We start from the raw sequence: 18,070 nt of genomic DNA on the forward strand, positions 1-18,070 counted from the left end.
TCCAACCGGACCCAAACTACAAGTTTTGGACCTGGACCCAACCTACCAGATTCAATTATTGGGCCCATACCCAAACTTGTGTCGGATATACCCGGCGGGTCCCAGTTCAAGTCTTCCTCTATTGCCCAACCTAAACGGAAAGGGGGAGGGGGCGGGAGAGGGGTAAGGGGTTCAAGAACATTACGTTGCAGAAAGTATATAGTCAACTGATATCAAAATTTGGAGAGAGCACGTTCTATTGAATTATATTTGAAATAAAGGCGATGGTTCGAGGCAAGTGAAGCATGCCAAGTGCTATCTACATTATATCAACCCTGTAAATGCTAAACAAACCCATTCTTTCTATGAGAATTTTTCCTACCGCTCATGGCCAATACACAAGCCAAGAGAGGCTTCTAACTTAGGTCACCCAACACTATAATTACCTCCCTATTATCCTACACTATGATTATTAAGACCCTGCGCTACCCTAATTCTACAATGCATCCCCGCGATGGCATGCATCAAACTTCCAAATGCACCTCTCTCCCTCTCTCTCCCTCACCAAACTTACACACTACTCTCTCTCTCTCTCTCTCTCTCTCTCTCTCTTCACATACTACTCTCTCTCTAATGGGTGGTTGTATTACAATTGGCCCAGTATTCAGCCACAAGCTTGGCAAAGGAAGAGTTGGTTTCCATGAGTCTTGACGGCTTATCATATTCCAAGAGCTTACCTGTCAACACAAGTCATGCAAAACTTAGTTATAAAAACCTGGGTTTATGTCGTCCTTATCAACCAAGCATAATAGTTTTATGCAAATAGAGAAACCATAAAATTAAAAATAAAAGAAAAAGGAAAATAACAAATCTGCCCCAACTTATTTTGAAAAAAAAAAAAACATTTTTCTTGGGCTTGTTAACAGCTCTATTTCGTACATGATCGTACTTTTGAAAGCAAGCTCAAGGTTCCAAATTTCTGAAAATATTGGTAGGCTGTGTTGTGGGAAACTGGGGAAACCCTACCAATAATTCTACCTCCAATTTAGGAAGAGATATTCCAATCCAAAAATTTAAATGAATTTCCACTAAATTTGATCGAACCCTCATTTCCAGCGAAATTTAGACACTTTTGAGTATATTTCAAATGAATGACAGATTACAACTTTTTGTTACTGTCAAAATTTGACTCATTTTCATGCAAGAAATTCACCCCAAAAACTCTCAACAAATAAATCAATAACATGCATCCCTTGAATAGAATAGGGAGTGGCTATATTTGTGTAAGAACATTACTATGATGACCAAATTAATGTTATAAAAACTGGATGAGGGCCGCCAATTCAACACAATATGGATCAAATTGGATACTCAAGTAAATATCAGTTCATTCTGAAAAACTAACTAGATAACAAGTGAAAACTTGGGAACAGGCCAATCCAATTCCATCATTATCTTACAATTTTCATGAATGAACCATTTTGGCGTGACTATAGGACTTTGTACTGTTTCATAATTTGAGGTGCCAACTCTCCGAAGTAATATAATACATGGATGTCAACATGTTATAACTGATTACTGGCACATTATGTTATATCTGATTGCTAGTACATTAAATAACATGATTCTCATAGGTTTTTATCTTGTAAGTTCCAATAACTCATCTGACTAGCTAACATTTTTTGTGCGAAAGTGTGTGCTTACTCCTTGTGTATATAGGTTTTTTGGTGCATTTTAATGGAGTAGGAATGGAACTCCTGATGCCAAAATGTGGCTCTGCCACCCTTAGCAAGCAGACCAAGGACCTATTCATCAGACTTTATAATGTGTTCTTTACACTTGCATAGGTAAATTAACAAATTTTTATTTGCATTGAAGGGGAATGGTAGCTGCCATCCAAATCTTTGGTAAAGGTCAGAATACTTCGCATAATTAAAAGCATGTTAAACCAATATTGATATGTATCTATCTATCTATGTGTGTGTATGCGTGTGAAATATACAGGAAAAGAATACTAGAGAGCATACCATAAGAAAGAACCATGACGAGATCACTATCAGTGACTGTGGGGATCCTATGCGCCACTGTTATCACCGTACAGTTTGAGAATTCCTTTCTTATGACCTTTTGAAGAACAGCATCAGTGGCAGAATCAATGGATGCAGTTGCCTCATCAAGAACCAATATCCTATTCTTTCTTAGAAGGACCCTTCCAAGGCAAAAGAGCTGCCTCTGCCCTGCACTCCAATTCCCTCCTTCATCGCTCACTATCAATATCAAAAGCAAAGGGCCCAAAGGGTATATCTCAAGTTCAAGGTCTTAGCATTTCTCTAGCTAAAAAGAAAAAAGAACCACATGATCCCATCGAAAAATTACCGTACCAGTTGAATCGAGCAAGTTTGGGAGGCCCTGGATTGTGGTCTTCAGTTGGCACTTCTCGATGGCCTGAAACAAATCATACCAGCAGAGTTATACATGATAAGTTCAACTATCTACAATTAAATACTAAATGAACACATCGTCCAATGTTGGTACACACATAAATATATCCTGAAAAACTGAAAATCAGCCATATTTGGTGCTGATTGTACTCACTCCTATACTATGATGAATTCAAATTCATCAGTTAAGACTGTACAGAAACACATCTTCTGAGTCGAGATAGTCCTTTCCAAAATAACACCTCTAAGGGTCTCCAGTGATTGTTGACTGGCGGGCATGTGTGTGTGTGCGCATGTGTTTTCAACCGTGGTGTGTTTGTGTGTGTCACCTTAGATATATGTGCAGAGTGAAAGAGCAGCTTGGAGAAGTATACAAGTTACATCACTTGGGCAATGCATAAGATTTTTAAATTTTAGCTTGGAGATTGAGATGTAAAGGCGCGTCTAAATTTGCAAGCTTGAGTCTGATCATGGTCCTGTACATCGAACCATTGAAGGTCTGTTTCTATTTATTTTATTAATATGCAACAGAATTGCATAAATATTATACGGAAAATTATCCTCTTCGATTTAATGAAACAGCTTGAATACGATGTTGAGATTTTTTTCCAGAACAGGATTGGTATCTAAGCCAGCAGATCTTTAAACTCACCTCCCATATCTCATGGTCTCTGTAGACGCCTAGAGGGTCCAAGTTACTCCTTATAGTACCCTTGAAAAGAGTTGGCTCTTGGGGTATAATGCTAAGCTTATTTCTTAGATCCCTAAGACCAATGGAGCAAATGTCCAGTCCATCTATAAGGATCTTCCCACTTGCCGGTTCAACCAGACGAAATAGGGCACTTATCAGTGTTGTTTTTCCGCTACCTGTTCTTCCAACCACTCCCACTCTTTTGCAAGCCTCAAATGCACATGTAATCCCTTTAAGAACTAGTGGAGAATCACGTCGATACTTTATCTGTGAGAAAGTAGACAAATGAATACATAACACAATTATCATAAAATGGATAGCAAACATAGAAACATAATGGTGGTTCCGTGTCAAGATTTCCCATGTCTAGGCTGTTTACAAATTTAAATCAGAATTATTGTTTACTTAGCAAAGAAAGCTAGACGATGGCAGAGAACATTAGTCACGTGTTAATGAGCGGCCATAAAAGGAATTTAAAAAAGAGAAACATTTACAATGTTTGCAAGAAATATCATTGAAATGATTTTTGATGAAACTACTTTATCTTTGGCAAAGCGAGTCAGGATACGAGAGTAAACAACAGCCAATGCACATGACAAGAATTTGAGAGAAAAGAAGATTTTGATTAGGAATGTGCTTAATACAGGACTTGGCAAAAGGTTTTCATCACCTTGAGGTCCTGGAAGTCTATCCTCCCTTTGGCAGGCCACAAATGTGGTGGCCTGTGATCATCTACAATTGCTGCTGGTTCAGAAGGAAGGTTCATGAATTGCTTTAGACGCTCAACTGAGATGATATAGTTGGCGAGCGTGCATTGCCATCTAGTTAGGAAAGTTTGGCAAGTGTTCAGACTCAGTGAGTAAGAGAGAGAGAGACCCACAAATCCTGTAAACACGAGCCCACCAACCTCTAATGGGTCCAAAATAAAAGCCAAAATAACGTATATACAAAAGTAAAATGAAAGCAAAAATGTAATTAGAAATCACTCCTAATTCACCACAAGAAGCATGAAAGGAGCTATAATAGATATCTCTCTCTCTCTCTCTCTCTCTCTCTCTCTCTCTCTCACGCATGCAAATGTAGAAACATATCACAGAGTAGAGAGCATACCAGGAGTTATGGAACCCTTCGGGAGTGAAACAAGGAGAATTGTGGCAGTGAATAAGGTGACATTCTGTAGTAGTTCCACTCTTAAAAGCAACCACTCCATGATAGCATTTGTATAAAAGAAGACCCTTGCATCTGTATCTATAAGATTCAGATTTTGCAGGATGAACCTTTCCATGACTGAAAATGCTCTTATTGTAACCACACCCAAAGACGTCTCTGCTGCACAGTTCATAACAGGTGCCTTTGTTGTACCATTAAGCCTTACTAGTTCTCTTGCAGATGATAGGTAGTACCTCTTCATTAGCAAAAATAAAAAGCTTAGTATAGATTTTGCAAAATTAAAAAGCTTAGCTATGTACAAATAAAAATTTTCACTTCATCAACTAAGGACCAGTGTTTCCAAACTCGCCTCAGGCCAGGTACTCAGTCCTAGCCCGCGGCGAGTTTCTCAAGTGAGTCCAAGCAACCAAGTACTGTACACGGCCAAAAATCCATGAAAAAAAAAGAAAAGAAAAAGATTACAAGTAAATAATCCCCAAAAAAAAGGAAAATAAAAAATGGGGAATATAGCAAAAACAATCTCACCAAACTTTGCCAACAGAGATCCGAATCATATATAAACATTTAGTACAAGAATCCCATACTTTTCTATATTTTTTGGGGTTATTTTTAAATATTTTTATGCACCCCGAGTTGTACATAAACTCGGGCCAATTCAGTTTCAGCCATAACTAGGCCAAGTCTCAAGTGAACTCAGCCAAGTCTTCAGTTGACTTGGCCTAGTCTTGAAACTATGCTGAAGACTGCACAATAAGCAATCTCAAAATTAAGCTTGACCGAATTGACGTATATGATAAATTGATTTTCCAAATCAGATTTTATACTAAGTAAATCCAAGTTAAATTGAGATTTAGATTGGGCAATAAGAAAACTCAAAATTCAACTTTCCCAAAAATAAGTTTCAAGTAACTAACTGCTTGATGATATTTTCATTCTGCTAGTGAGTTCAGGAATCAAACCAGCAAACCTAGGTATAATAAAATAAGCTCCAAACAATTTTGCTGTAATGTTAATCTTGCATTGGTTTGGTTTTCTCGATAGACGACGTTTATTCATCACTAATTCTATACCTATCTCACTTCCCCCCACACATTAATGCTTGGATGGCCATCGAAAATCCAAGATACCCGCTCACAAAAAGAAAAGAGGAAAATTAAGGGGGGGGGGGGGGGGGGGGGAGAGAGAGAGAGAGAGAGAGAGAGAGAGAGAGAGAGAGAGAGATTACTTGAAGATAGTATGTAAGTAACATGACGGGAATAGCCACGACCAGAACTTGCCATGTCACAATACACATTATGATAAGTACCGATATCAGCTCAAGCAAAGTGCACACAGAGAAACCAATGGCATATGGTATGTCAAAGTCTATCAAGCTCATGTCAGAGGATGCCTGCAAAGTCAAGGAGATTATTTTTATGCAATTAATGATTTACTAAGAAACTAGCCAGATTATCGATTAGATCACAAAATCAAAAGACATGCACACATGCTCACAAACACAAAACAACAATTCACAAGGTGAGGGACTCCTTACCCGTGTTAATATCCTCCCAATAGGTGTGGAGTCAAAGAATAGCATGGGAGCTTTAAACACTGAGTCCATGAAACCAGAGAAAAAGGCCCTTGAGGCCCATAATCCTAGATGTGTTGTGAACCAAGATCTGAAGTAAACAAAGACAATGCTCAAACTTGACAGCCCAGCGTATACTCCAATTAAAATTACATTTGTAATCTGGGGAAGGGTAACAGCTACTGCCAGCCAGTAAGTTGCTATGGACTGCAATAGAAGAAAACCACTTTGAAGAACTATAACAAGAGAAATAAGAAGAGACCCCTTGGCAACTCTTATATAACTTATATAAGGCGTCCACCCCACATCTCCAATCTCCTTCTCTTCTTCATTGGTCAGTTGGATAGGTGAGCATGCATTAGTTTTAATTTCCACTTCACTGTTTCCTAGTGAAGTTGGGAAGAAATTGGGTGAGTCCAATCCTTGCTTATGTGTTTCAAGCAAATCTTGTTCATTTGGATTTACCAAGGCTGTCATGGCTTCATGATGAGCATTTACAAGCAGTTCGTATGCCATCCCTTTCCTCAGGAGATCATTGTCGCTTCCAGACTGTGCGATTCTTCCACCTTCCAAAACCTTATGGCAGTTTGAAAATCAATAAAGTATACTTGCAGAGCTTGGAATATAGTTACTAGTAAATGCAATTTTTTATATTCAAAGTTGACAAACTTAATAATAAATCTAAGCCACGACATCATAACTAAGGAAAGTCTCAAACACAATAATCAATTTTAACTGATGAAATTCTAGTCATAAATTATGGGATAGACTTGTTAATACTTAAATATTGCATTTTATTAAATTACCGTAAGCAAACTCTTGAAAACATTTACTAGTAAAATTAGAGTGATAAGGAATGAAAGATTACCATAATTTCATCAACTTCTGCCAGGAACTCGACTTGGTGAGTCACGAGAATCACAGTTTTCTTTTCCAAGGCCTTTTTGACGCAATCCTGCAGTAGCTTATGTGACTCATACAAATACCACCACATGTAACAAATGAAAGAAGAGAAGATTGTACTCTATAATGCAATAACTCAAGAAGGCCCTAATCCAGTGGGGGTAATCACCTTCAAATGAAATGATACAGTTATAGAGAGCGAGAGTGGAAATCACAATTGGTATAATGTCCAGCTTTGTTTGATCCCATTCTCTCCATAAGCATTTATCAATTCATTTGATGTTGATCACCCTAATGGACTATGTCTATGAGTATATAGTTCATCTACTGTGTTATATTTGACCGGTTTGATATGGCATGATCATTATTTGTACCTAATTGCAAAAGTTTTTTAATGAAAAGAAGCACATGTATGGATCATTATAAACCCAATGACTCCACCAAATAAAAAATAAAGGAATACTTGTCGCTGAGGGAACTGGTTTTCTTACGTTGAAAAGGATGGCCGCTGTGTGGGCATCGACTGCACTGAAAGGATCATCAAGAAGGTAGATATCAGCATCGTTATACACTGCTCTGGCAAGCTGAATCCTTTGTTTCTGACCCCCACTCAAGTTGAGTCCTCTCTCTCCAATCTCTGTGAGGTCGCCATGATCAAAATTTTCAAGATCCTTATCCAAAGCACAGGCTCTTATGGCATTCTCATAACTGGTCTTATTCATTGGCTTCCCATAGAGTATATTATCGCGAATAGTTCCACTTTGTATCCAAGCTGTTTGAGCAACATAAGCAATAGATCCATAGACCTCAACCTACAATTTTACACAAAAAACACAGTCCGTAATTCAAGTCTATAGAGGGAAACAGCCAAATGGTCAATTTAATATCAATTGGAGCTTATCATTTATTTTTACTGATAAGCTTATCCAAGATAATGAAACCATTATGTATGGTTACCACACAGTGTTTTAAACCCGAATCAGTGGGTTGGATCATCCATCTCACAACTGTGTCGAACCGCCAGACTGCCAATCTAGATAGGTACGAATCGGCTATCCAGAAAAATACTAGAAAAAGTAAAATAAAATAATAAAATAGGTTTTTTTTTTTTTTGGTGGATGGGTTTGGTGGGGGGGAAGCAAACCAGTACTGATACTTCCCCCTAACCAGTTCGGCCCCTCCAATTCCTTATCAGGATTAGCAATTCCCGATCTGGATCAGTGGGTTCTAAACCCTTGGCACCACATCATGTAAATGCTTAAGACTTTCCAGATGATGCCTTTACCCAGGCACAGTGATTATCCCAAGGTGCATGTGCATCGGATTTATCTACCCATGGTGTCTTGTGGAGTTTGGGATTTTCTATCTTGCACCAGTCTAATGTTGAACTTAGAGAACATGTTCACATTTTTTGACAAGAAAAGCCATTTATAATGCATCATAGCTCAATTTGAGTTAAAGCTACTCAAAGCACATCGATGTCAGCATCTATGACCAAAAGGTAGAATGCACTTTCTAAATTCACCATTAGAAGGGCTTAAACTATGGTACACGGACTCTTGAAGTTGGTAGCTTTTTTCCTCAAGTGAGTGACAAGAAATGAATCAGAATATCTATCCCATAAAAGCAAGTATATGGCTCTCAAATTGTTTAGTATCATTGAAAACAAATAGCAATGTATCTTACTTGAGAAACTATTCCCAGAAGATATGCTAGGATTGCCAACCAAATAAATGATTTGACAAATAAACACTGTATACCATTGCATAAAACTTTATTCCTGAACAACATATTGCTTATAAAGAAAAACCAAAGGAAAAGTTTTTAAAGGCTTACCACTCCAGCTATCTTGGGTATTTCTCCAAGTATTGCATATAGAAGTGCAGACTTCCCGGCACCAACAGATCCACAAACAGCAATCTTCTGCCCTCTCATGACCTCAAAATTAATGCCTTTTAATGTAGGATTAGCAGCCTCTGGATCCCAACTAAAAATCCCCCCTTGTATCTTCAAATGGTAGTTAGAACTCTGAACTGGGTGCCCCCTAACACCCACTACTCTAAGTTCATCATCTAGTAAGAAGCGGTTGAGTCGATCCAATGAGACCTTAACTTGAATTAAGAGAGAAAAAGACTCAGGAAGAATTCTCAAGGGCTCCGACATAATCCTAACAGTTGCTAAAACAGTGAAAATAGTGCTAACATTCAATGGCGCTGACCCCAGTAAAACACAGCCTGTAAATACCACAGCTGAAACAAGCATAGGCACCATCCAATACAAAATAACGCCAAAAGTTTTCTTGATTTGAGCTGAAGCCAACCACTTGAATTCTTCATCCCTTAGAGACTCAATTAGGCCCCTGAACTTATCCTCCCAAGCTTGCAATTTGATTATTTTCATGTTGTTTAAGACCTCAGACGTGGCTCTCAACCTTTCATCTTGGGCTTGCATGAAGTGGGATTGGCAGTTTTTGAGTATCTTAGCAATGGGTATGTTTAGTAGAGAAAGAATGAAGATTGGAACCAAGCCAGGTAGTGCCCCCCAACCTACAGTTTGAAAGAGAATCAACAATGCAAAGAACAGTCGGAGAAGTGAACTCCAAGCCATGTGGAACCACCATGGAAATTCACCAAGTCTATAAGCATCCACTGAAATATAATTCACTACTTCCCCTGTTGAATGTCTCCTCCTACCGAAGCTAGAGAGCTTAAGCTGTTTTCGGAGAACAGCAGCCATTAAAGCTGATCTCATCCTCATACCCACCCTTCTCGAATTGAAAAACCAGTGTCTTTGCGAAAGAGACTCAACCAATTTCACCAAAACTAAGCCTCCTACTAAGTAGTACTTGTCATAAGGATGATGCTTCTCTTCACTCATGAATTCCACAAAGGCATAGAGTAAGAGGGGCGAAGCTGAAGTAGTGGTGGCTCGAAGAAAGGCATAGAATCCAATTACCAACATCTCTCTAGTATAACAGGTAGCTAACACTCTGAAGACTGAATTCTCGGTGTTTTTCCCTTCCTTATGAGACTCCCATGACTTAGCAAAGGCCTCATATGCTAGAATAGCTTCATCTTCTGATTCTAGAGGGGGAACATCTTCAAGAGCTAAAGGTTTCGAGTAGCCTAAAAGCAGCAGAGGATCGACCCAAGAAAATGTTAGCCAGCTTAAAAAGCCAATTCCACCACTTGGGTTTGTTTCTTTTTGGTCATTTTTGCTCAGTAGAGATTGTGATAAGCTCTGGTCTACTGTTTTATGAGAGAGAAAGTGCCTGATGAGCTTCGAAGCACAAATGAGAATCAAAAAGTTTATAGGCCATGAAACCAATTCCAAGACTGGAATTCTCTGTCTTTTCGCCAAGAGCATCAGGTTTAGAGACGAAACAAGAAGAGAGAAACAGACCCACCAAACCAAACTCAGAATTCTCGCCCATTTAAGCCTCTGAATGCAGAGAGAGAGTGCTAAAACCACCCAAACCAATCCTCTCAATAATAAAACAACCCAATTCAAATTCATGGGTGCATTGTCTTTCCATACCAAAGGCCATAACGCGAAGACAAAATAAGCAATGGCTATAATAGAGCATAGTGCTGAAACCACTACGAAGAAGGGAGATTTGGGTACATCCCCATGGATTGATCGCCTTTGAAAAATTGAAAACAACCAAATTAGAGAGAGAACAGTGACAAACAAGAGATTTATACCATCTGTTACACCTCTGTAAATACAGGTTGAACCAGTATCTAGTTCGACGGCACATTTCCATGAAAGCTCACCTGAAAATTTCAGAATAAATAGAAAAGCAAGTTATGCAAAGATCGAAACGAGGCAAAGATAAAACAGAGCAGATATTCATCGAGAGCAGGCATATCAAACGAAATTGAGGGAGAAGGAGACAAAAATTAAGATTGTGTCAATAAGGGATTGATAAAATAAAGAAAACGCCGGATCAAATGAGCACTCCAAAACTTGTAAAGAGAGAGAAGGGGGTGGGAAAGAGTTAGAAGGGATAAAATCAATGAAAATGCAGATAACAAACACATGCTCTGAGTGAGAGAGAGAGAGAGTACTGATTGAACGACTAAAATGCAGAAAAGAATACATTACCAAACTGCAAGACAAGTGACCCAACACAGGCAAAGACAGAGACCCCAACTGTATGGTTTTCAAAATTTTAAACTCCAGGAAATATCAGCATAGATAATTGCTTATTATGGTCCGCATGACATAAAAGAGAGAGAGAGAGATAGGCCACATGTGGGACCTATCTGATGGAAGAAAAACCAAGTTTTCTAAAAGGGTGAGGTTTGGAAATGGGCGCACCTCCACACTAAGTCATAAAATGCAATTTTGGTGTCTAAAACTTTTAGGACAGCCTTATAATCTATTTTCATCTTTAATTATAAAATTTTAAACTAAAAAATAGTTTAAATCAAGTAAATCCAATGTTATCGTATTCTCTTCACTTCAGCCAAACCGGCCAAAGTCTTTGGATTTTTGGCATAAACCGAAAGCGAAGTGAAGCTCCAATGCATCAACCTCAGTATGATTCGGCCTATTCAGCTGAAGCACATAATTGTCTTTTAAGAAGACTTATGTCTGCTTTGGTCTAATTGGCCTCTTCAGCCCAATCACAAAATTGTCTTCTTCTTTTTTTATTTTCGTTGAATTTTTTATTTTTAAAATTTATATTTTAATATATTTTATATACTTTATTTATATTAAAAAATTTAAAAATTTTGAGGTCTTCCTCCGAATTGACCAAAGTACCAAATTACTTTATTTCTCCGACTAGCTCCAAAGCGAATTTGACAACACACCCATAAATGCATGAAAATCTTGAAATGGATAGTCCAGATAATGTATTACAAGATACACTATTTTTGAAACTTGAAATCATTTTCTTTTTTTCCATATCCATATCAATTCAATAGTTTTCCAGCTGTAAAACAACATTTTCTTATGATTTTTGAGATGCACCTTAATTCAACAAGTCAAGGTATCAAGCTTGTATAACTTTTTCCTTTAGAGAGAGACAGAAAGAGAGATTTTCTTGAAAGGGTATTTTGGTTCATAAAAAGTCAACTTTTTGCTTCTTTTTTTTTTTCTTTTTTATGGGTGGGGGTGTGGATACAAAAATATAAACTGTTGGCGTTACTAGTGTGTATCAAAATCATTGGAGGTGGGGGAAGGCACATGCATTCCTAAAAGTAGAAGAAAAAAATTGAAATTCAAGTTTTCTAACACTTAGATCTCACACTCTAAAAATTGGATGGTTTCTCTTCAATCTTGAGACATTTTTTTTTTTTTCAAGGGCGCAGAGGGTGCAATTCGGATAAATTTTTTTTTTTGAGGTTAGTTAATCTATGGGTTGAACATGTTATATCTCCAAAGCTTGGGGTCCTAAAATTATTCCAAGGTGAGTAGATGGATAGTATTACCCCCAAGGGAGTATAATATCCTTTGGCCATGGTTTTTATATTGAATCATTGCATATACACATCAGTCATTTATTGTCCAACATCATCGTCCTCTAAGATGGATGCTGGTGATGGATGGCAGTTTAGATGTATGTCCGCTAATTTACAAGGGTACTACAATTAATCTCCATCATCCATCCTTCATAATGGACGTCAAATGACCCTCTAGTAGATCATATAAGGTACAATTGAGTAAACATTATGTAAGTCACAGTTACTATTGCCCATTAGATGTTTTCTATTCACAATTACTATTGACCATTAGATGTTTCCTATTAGATGTGAAATTGAGCTTTATAGCTCTCAAAATAATATATATATATATATATATATATATATAGGTGCGGTTTCTATAAGGTTGCAACCTTAAGCGATCCAATTAGAGTGCACCTTAAAATTTTATCATAACATGTAATTTTGTTGTAAAAAATTCTTAATATTATCTTCAAATCTATTTTCATACCTAATTAGAAAATTCTAAATTCCAAAAATGGTTAAAATCAAGTAGATCTAGAAATATATGAAAATCTTGAAAATGGACGGTCTAGATAATTGTTGTAAGATGCACTATTTTCGAGACTCAAAATTATTTTTTTTTCATATTCATACATTTCAATGTCAAGATGATCGACTAGAGTGTTTTGTCAACATTAAAACAACATTTCCGATATATTTTTTAGGTGCATATGTGATTCTACATTTTAAAGTTGCAACTAGATATATATATATATATATATAGTAATGATCCTAATGAAACCCTCCCACACCTATGTGCGTAGGAGCTCACAACCAATGTAGGAAAACTCGAATCGAAATCGTTAACTGAACATGGGCCTGAAAGCGGTTCAATCGACCTAACCGGTAAACCAGCCGATTCAACCGTTCTAACCAACAAGTCCCGGTCGGTTAAAATATATATATAAATAAATAAATACATATATATATATATATATATATATATATATATATATATATATAATCTAATAAAATATGAAAAATATATTTAAATAATGATTAAACAAAGCACATCCAAACAAAGTTGGAAATTGATGAAAAAAGGATTTTAAAGAACCGATTTGTACTAAGGGGTATTTTTTTAAATTTTTAAAAAAGATGGAAAAATGTAAAATAAGTATAAGTGATTTCCAATCTTTGCCATAATGATGGAAAACATTAAAAATTACATTACAAACAAAATCCCTTATTTTGGGATTAATATTTTTTTTTGAATTTTTTTAAAAAATACCAAGACAGTCACCAAAATTGAAACCGGCCACATCGGGCAGTTACTAGTTAGATCGCCGGATTTTTTCCAACACTGGTCACTACTATTGATTGCTAGATGTAAAATCGAGTAGTTGAGAATGTGACGTTGATTATGCACAATATGCAAAACAATAAACAAAATTTCTCTTGTGAGGGCTTGGCAGCATTTATGCATTTCTACATGTGTGCGCTTGGCCGCATAGAAACCTGGTAAAAAAAAAAAAAAACGGTCTTATAGTGAAGAATCCCAAAATTTAATAGCCCAACTGTACAGCATATCGTAGATGATGCGAAATCCTGATTATGGATCCTATATGATGGGTGTACGATGGAGAATACTGTACTCTAGATGCAAAAATAAGAATTTCGTTAACAGGAAGCAAGCGCCTAAAAACGATATAACCCATAAGAAAAGATATAACCCATAAAGAAATCACATGTGATCCTTTGGGATCACGTGACCTGTAATTTGTTCCTTTTTTTACTCCAAAGGTGCTGACTAGTGCAAATGATTCGCTAGTTATGAAAAAGGGTGAGGTTTTTATGAGTCATCTGACTCATATGTACACATGCGACCCCCTTCTCAAATCCATTTTAAAGATAGATTTTTTAACTAGTTTTTCATAAATTCATCATCTAGCCAAGGTGATCATCAATATGAAAAGAAAAATAAAATTTTTAAATTAAAAATATATTTTTGGCATAATTTTGACAACTGTCCATACATTACTTATGTACTTATGTTGCACAACGTCGATCTTTAGGATGGACGTTTGCCAATGAGCGGGCTCTTACGCCTTTTGAACGGCTGACCCACACTATACTTTTCCTTATAAAAAAATTACAATCAGGAAAATTGTTTCATGAGTCGGGGGACACATTTCTACATAGGCGTCCCCTGAGGTAAAATGCAATAAAAGCAACTGAAATTAACGTCCCAATGTTTTGTTTATAAAATTATTATTTTTTATTTTAAAATTTTATCTATTTTTCATATTCATGATCTCCATATTAGAGAATATATGTCCTTAAAAATCGGGTCAAAAAATCCATTGCATAAGTAAATTTTTAAGAGAGGACTCATTTCTACATGATCTCATAGTAAGCATGTCTTTGCAATCATGATGTTCATTAATGGAGAAATTTATGTTGGGACCAGAAAAAACATACACTATAATTGCATGGTCCATAAGATTTAAAACAACGGAATAGTGACCTGGATCGGCCATCCAAAAAAAGTGATCTAGTTCGATGGATCGGTGGTTAGGATCAACGATCCACCAAAGTGTACCACCCATAAGAAATTAAAAAAATAAAAAATTAAAAATAAAAGTGAGGCGAGTTCTGGCCGATTCTCTGAACCCACCAGTTCATAGAGGGAAGCAACCAGTTCTCAATATGTTATAAGAACTAGGATGACCTAACTGGTTCTCAATCTGAATAAGTTGGTTTCGATCTAGACTTTTTTTAAAAAAACCTTGGTTTATATTTCATGGCTAGATTTCTTTTTTTTTCTTTTTCTGGGTATTCCCATTCTACCTTTTGGAACTGGCCCCCCAAAAAAATAAAAAAATGTGTAGGGTGGTTTTGAGGGCTTTAAAAGTCTAAACTTTGAACCTCCCGGAACACAAAAAATGATGGATTTAGGCGATTTGAGATTCCAACTATCAAACGAACTAAAATAGAAATGAAGAATACAAGTGTTTTAGAAACATGAAACTCTTAACTTCCAAACCACCCAAATCCCTTTGTTTTTTAGTTTTATCAAATTATATATAAGAGATAAAATATTCAACATTTTACACATATGTAACTATTCTTACTCTTGATCACATGTCTTTTGATGGGTATCAAACAAATGGGTTAAATGCTAAGTAGTTCATATCTCATGAGCGATTCTAAATATTTCCTTATTTTTCATATGGAAAAGTTTATATAAAGTGTCATCTTTATACTATAAGAGTAAGATGCACCTAAAAAACCCATTAAAGTAAGGTGCACCTAAAAAGCCTACTAGAGAAGAAACCCTCAAATCCATCATCACGACCTCCATATTCTTAGACATGAAAAGAGTGGATCTCTAATCCTAAACATAGTTCATTTTCTAACACATTATCTGGACCATTCATGTTTTAAATTTTTCAAATGTTTTTACATGTGCTTGATCATTACCATTTGAAACTTTTAATTTTATAATTACTAGGGAAGGCACATGACAAATGGAGAGAGGAGAAATGTAATGCATCATTTTACTGTGGGTGAGGTTTGTACAAGGTACCCTCCTTTTAAGGTTATACGGTAGAAGTAATATGCATCTCTAAATTTTATTGGAGACATATTTACTTGGTTAAAAATTTTCTAATTAAACGATAATCGATTTTTATTCTTATTTATAAAATAAAAAATTAAAAAGCGAGTTGAACATATCTATAAACACTAAAAAAAATCTTGAAATAGACTTCCCAAATAATTTGTTGCAAAATATAATATTTTTAAAACTTAAAATTATTTTTTATTTATTATTATCAATAAAGCACAATGATCAAATTAAAAGGTTTTCAAACATCTAAACACTATTTTATATCACTATTTTATAAAAAAATTTTGAGGTGCATCTTGCTTGCTTTAATAGTATAAGGTACGGTGGACAAACCTTACATCGTAGAGACACGAGAGAGAGAGAGTCTTTAAAGGGGTAAAAGCACAAAAAGTTTATATAAGATTGCAACCTTAAACCGTAGAATTACGGTATGCACCTCAAAAATCTATCGTAAAATATTGTTTTAATATTAAAAAACTCTCCAATTGATCATCTTGATATTGAGATGTATGAATATCAAAAGAAAAACGATTTTGAGATATAAAAAATAATGCATTTTGTAACACATTATCTAAACCGTCCATGTTCAAGATTTTTATATATTTCTAGATCTCTTTGATTTTAACCATTTTTGAAGTTTAAAATTTTATAATTAGATATGAAAATAGATTTTAAGACAATCCTAATCCTTTTTACACCAACATTACACATTATAATAAAATTTGAAGGTGCGTTTTAATTGGATTGTTTAAGGTTGCAACCTTTTATAGAAATCACACCCAAAAGGATTTTTTTTAAGGAAAAGTGTTTCTACCCTTTTGTGAACTCTCTCTCTCTCTAAACCGTCGTTTTCTGAAAAACAGTGGTGTAGAGAAATAGCAGAACCTCAATGCAGAAACATTAACTCACACACAAACACAAACACAAACACAAACAAAACACAGATGTGTGGCATTTCTAAAGAGAGAGAAAGATTAATCGTGGGTAAAAACATTTTGAATGGAATGTCCTAAAAAGAGGATCAAAATTATTCTACATAATTAAGTTTCAATAAATTTGAAACAGCTATCAAACAAGTTGCACATAAAGGATCAACACAACAAAAAAAATTTAATGCAAAAGTTATAAGAAAAAATTTCACCACAGAAGCAGCAGGAAACAGGCCAAGAATCGAAATCCAAAAACCACTCATAGAGCATCAGAAATCTGAAGAAATAACATGCACAGAAGAGCTATCTGCATGCAGGAGAGAGAGAAGGAAGAAACCAAGAGTGAACTTTGTGTCAGAGAGAAAGAGAGAGAGGCACTAGAAACATGACCCAACCTCTTTGGGCAGGTCTATCACAGAGAATGAGAGAGAGAGAGACAGAAGGAAGAAACCATGACCGAACTTCATGTCAGAGAGAGAGAGAGGCACCAGATACACGACCCAACCTCTTTGGCAGGTGTATCAGAGAGAAAGAGAGAGAGAGAGAAGGAAGAAACCATGACTGAACTTCATGTCAGAGAGAAAGAGGCACCAGATACATGACCCAACGTCTTTGGCAGGTGTATCAGAGAGAAAGATACTGAAAGAGAGAGAGAAAGAGAGGGAGGCAGAGGAAAAAGAGAGAGAGAGGGAGGCACAGGAAACAAGATCAAACATTGTTGGCTGAATGCATGAGAGAGAGAGGCACATAAATCAATACGCATGCACACTCCCAACAAAACTTAAACAGTCAGAACAAAACTTGAACAATCACAGAAGCTCCATCCAAAAAATAACTGAAAATCAGAACAACATTTGAAGAACATCATTAAAAATCACAGTAACAAAATAGAGAGAGAAAGAGTTAGAGAGAGAGAGTACCTTGGACTTGGAGATTGCAGACGAGAGCCATATTCCGAGGTAGTGTGAAGCGAAATACGTGGGTGAGTATAAATAGTCACAGGCTTTTGGCGACCTTCCTTCCTCTTTTACAGGGGTGCGGTTTGTACATAGCCGAGGCACTAAACAATCCAATTAGAGCCTACCTTACCTTTAATAGTATCGGCTGCCATAAACAATCAAATTAGAGCCTACCTTACCTTTAATACTATCGGCTCCCTAGTGAGTCAAATGATGAAAATACAATTGGTTGTTCAATGTTATCAACATAAAATATGCATTTAAATTGAAATACTGAACAATTGGGATATTTTTATAATTCGGAAGTTTTATGTTACTGACCTTGAATAATGATGGGTATCTGTAGTATTTTCTCAGGAGAA

General features: G+C 36.2%; 1 protein-coding gene across 8 annotated transcripts; it reads right to left on the bottom strand.

Annotated features, from left to right (window-relative positions):
* Nucleotides 1–218: 218 nt before the first annotated feature.
* LOC18443568 (ABC transporter C family member 8) lies at nucleotides 219–17,811 on the bottom strand. Of its 8 annotated transcripts, none has more exons than XR_016055830.1 (12): nucleotides 16,962–17,165; nucleotides 8,591–10,530; nucleotides 7,246–7,566; nucleotides 6,720–6,806; nucleotides 5,816–6,427; nucleotides 5,507–5,671; nucleotides 4,222–4,516; nucleotides 3,782–3,932; nucleotides 3,073–3,378; nucleotides 2,361–2,424; nucleotides 2,007–2,246; nucleotides 219–716 (listed from the first exon to the last, which is right to left on the bottom strand). XR_016055830.1 is itself a non-coding variant. In XM_088867294.1 (12 exons), the coding sequence occupies exons 1-12, from the start codon at nucleotides 17,698–17,700 to the stop codon at nucleotides 610–612; spliced, it is 4,383 nt and encodes a 1,460-aa protein (XP_088723420.1). In that variant the 5' UTR covers nucleotides 17,701–17,811; the 3' UTR covers nucleotides 219–609. The 8 variants fall into 8 exon arrangements, 5 of the variants coding, with proteins under 5 accessions (XP_088723420.1, XP_088723418.1, XP_088723422.1 ...); XR_016055832.1 differs by lacking the exon at nucleotides 16,962–17,165 and adding an exon at nucleotides 10,857–10,956; XR_016055831.1 differs by lacking the exon at nucleotides 16,962–17,165 and adding an exon at nucleotides 10,862–10,950.
* Nucleotides 17,812–18,070: the final 259 nt, after the last annotated feature.

Source organism: Amborella trichopoda, chromosome 5 (assembly GCF_054954075.1).
Source record: "Amborella trichopoda isolate Santa Cruz 75 chromosome 5, AtrichopodaSantaCruz75HAP2 v2.0, whole genome shotgun sequence".
Taxonomy (NCBI): Eukaryota; Viridiplantae; Streptophyta; class Magnoliopsida; order Amborellales; family Amborellaceae; genus Amborella; species Amborella trichopoda.

What these genes read in the sequence shown, in the direction of transcription:
- LOC18443568 (XM_088867292.1), bottom strand. Translation starts at nt 17,019, where the DNA reads ATGCTCTATGAGTGGTTTTTGGATTTCGATTCTTGGCCTGTTTCCTGC. An exon ending in CAGCGGCCATCCTTTTCAAC is followed by an intron (nt 6,807 to 7,245) that starts GTAAGAAAACCA and finishes AAGCTACTGCAG; the next exon opens with GATTGCGTCAAAAAGGCCTT. An exon ending in CAGAAGTTGATGAAATTATG is followed by an intron (nt 6,428 to 6,719) that starts GTAATCTTTCAT and finishes AACTGCCATAAG; the next exon opens with GTTTTGGAAGGTGGAAGAAT.